Source organism: Eptatretus burgeri, chromosome 11 (assembly GCF_056783735.1).
Source record: "Eptatretus burgeri isolate ZD-2024b chromosome 11, Ebu_testis_v1, whole genome shotgun sequence".
Lineage (NCBI taxonomy): Eukaryota > Metazoa > Chordata > Myxini > Myxiniformes > Myxinidae > Eptatretus > Eptatretus burgeri.
Window position 1 is genome coordinate 36,194,330 of NC_140971.1, and position 2,500 is coordinate 36,196,829.

The 2,500-nt window shown below is 41.2% G+C and overlaps 1 protein-coding gene across 4 annotated transcripts in view; it reads right to left on the minus strand.

The window, feature by feature from the left end:
• LOC147016871 (ELAV-like protein 2) overlaps positions 1 to 2,500 on the minus strand; it is a 211,260-nt gene that overhangs the window by 10,356 nt on the left and 198,404 nt on the right. For all 4 annotated transcript variants that reach the window (XM_085846005.1, XM_085846006.1, XM_085846003.1 and 1 more), the window contains exons 4-6: positions 1,924 to 2,027; positions 1,423 to 1,576; positions 1,079 to 1,298 (exon numbers count right to left, since the gene is read on the minus strand). In XM_085846005.1, the coding sequence (XP_085702131.1) occupies positions 1,079 to 1,298; positions 1,423 to 1,576; positions 1,924 to 2,027 (478 nt within the window). The remainder of the gene's footprint in view (positions 1 to 1,078; positions 1,299 to 1,422; positions 1,577 to 1,923; positions 2,028 to 2,500) is intronic.

The window sequence follows — 2,500 nt, forward strand, 5'->3', positions numbered from 1 at the left end:
GGGGGGGGGGTGGTGAAGAAAAAAAAAGCTTTGGGAAATCAACTCGTCTGTGTGGACGGATTCTTCGCAAGTCAAGATTTAGTTCAAAATGCCACATCCTATGGATCCAAATTTCTCCCACCTACCATTTATAAAGTCAATCCATTTTGTTATACCCCATGCTTCACATCACCGAAGTGGAAAAATATACTGCCCAGCAGTGCCATAAAGGATTTTATGGGCAGACTTGAGAGATGTTTTTTTTTGGTTTTTGTTTCAATGCAAGTGTACAGATGAATGCTTCTTTTTTCCATTGAGAACACAAAACAGAATGTATTTTTCAACATTTTTATTTATTTGGAAACAGAAAAGGCACTTTTTTTAAATGGAAAAATAATCATCAATAGCTCTGCAATAGTTGCATACTGTGAACAAGACTGACATTTAGAGTGACTACAAAAACGTGTCAACTACAACAGCACTTGTAGAGTGCGTAGACTCGCCTCGTACGTTCATTCTGAACAAAAATACCATCGTTAACTGAACACGCCACTATTGTGGCCCATATACCGGTATCATCCATGCACCCTCTGTCACAGTTTCTTGGCATGGGTTATGAATGTCATTAGTATAATTCTTCACTAACATCGGGTCATATCACATATATGAAGTTTCAGAATTTTTGGATAAGAATTTCAATTCAACAAATTATGGCTGGAATTCCCCTTCTCTGATGATGACATTGTTATCACCATATATACCCCGTGGGGAGTTGATGACATATGCCAAGTTTCAACTTTATCGTTGAGTGGTTTTTGAGAAAAATTACCATTTTTTCCTTTAATCCAATATGGCAGCCATACCATGGGATCTATGACACCAGAGTTAGCAATAAAATATTCTTCATGGAGAGTCCCTCCTATTTTTTAAAAGATTCACATTGATCGGACAATCGGTTGCAGAGAAAACCATTTTAAAGCGAACATATATGGACGTAGACACGGACAGACAGGGGCATTGCAAAAGTCTGGTATCCCCTTCAGGGTGAGACTAATGAAAGGTGTGCTAAACAATATGCACAAGAACAGAGGGAACATACCTGAAACGCTGTGCCTGAAAGGGTGTGGTCAGGCGCCTCGTACTCGAGTTATATAACTGAGCCAGCAGTGCCTGACTCGACTTTTGGCTGGGGTTATTAGCAAACTTCACAGTGATGGGTTCAGAAGCACCAGGAGGCTTCTGCCCATTGAGACCCTTTATAGCTTCCTCAGCCTCCACGCGCTTATCAAATCGGATAAATCCCACACCACGGGAAGTACCTGCAGAATATAAAAAGTTTACAGGTGAATGCAACAGTCCAAATCTGACTATCATCAGAAGCAAGAAACAATACATCAATAAAAGATTAAATCGTCATTCATGGTCCTGATACGACTGTCATACCTGTGACCTGGTCCACAAGAATGCGTGACGTGATGATGCGCCCATACTGAGCGAAAAGTGATTCCAAATCATTCTGCACCATCCCCTTGGGTAAACAACTCACATACAGGTTGGCATCGCGAATGGACGCAGAGCTTGGGCGTGCATAAGACACCTAACAAAGAAATAAATCAACAAAGCAGAGCAAGACTATGGCACACATCAAGAGAGAAAAATAACGATGAGCAAATGAGAAGCAGCCTGAGTGAACAATTTTTGTGTTTGTGTTCTACAGTTTCACTGAAAAATAATGGCAAAACCAGAAGATGCATGGAAAGCCTTCTGCAAAAATGCTCACACAAAAGATTAAAATCACAATAGCGGAGTAGTGTAGCCGTCGGCTCAAGCTCAACTGTCACGTTACGCACGTAGCATGTGAGGCTTTTTAAGATGATCCTTCAAATAATTCCACAACCTTAATTTGTGTCAAAACTAAACGAACCTTCACATATAAAAACTCACCTTTATCGTTTTTGTTTGCAAGCGCAGGCCATTGAGGGTATTAATTGCTTTCTCCGCATCCTTGGGGTCGACGTAGTTCACAAAACCATAGCCAAGACTCTGCCCTGAAATTCACAGAAAGGTGGACTTGCCTGACATTTCACAAAAAGCTGACATTGTAATCAACCTCTGACAAACCTGTCATCAGGGAAATTGACAAAGTGATGGTTACATTATCATTATTCGTATATAAAGTCTCGGCTCGTGGAGGAGCTAGAACATAGAACGGATCAGGATGTGACAGAACAAAATGACGAGGAGAAAGATGGGGGAAACACCAACAGCAAGGTTGAGACAAAATAGAGGACTTGGACAAATAAGGGATGTGGGGAGAAATGAAGACAAACAGGGTGCACAATATGGATACAAGAAGCAAACTCTCAGGAAGGAAAACCAAAAACCTTGAAAAGAGGTGGGCTTGGGGAGCATTAACGGAGGAAGAAAAAAAAATCATGGATTTGGATGGGGGATGATGTGAGATGGTGGTGAACAGCTGTCTTGAAGGCCTGGAGAGGGGAATGGGGAATAAGATTTAAGA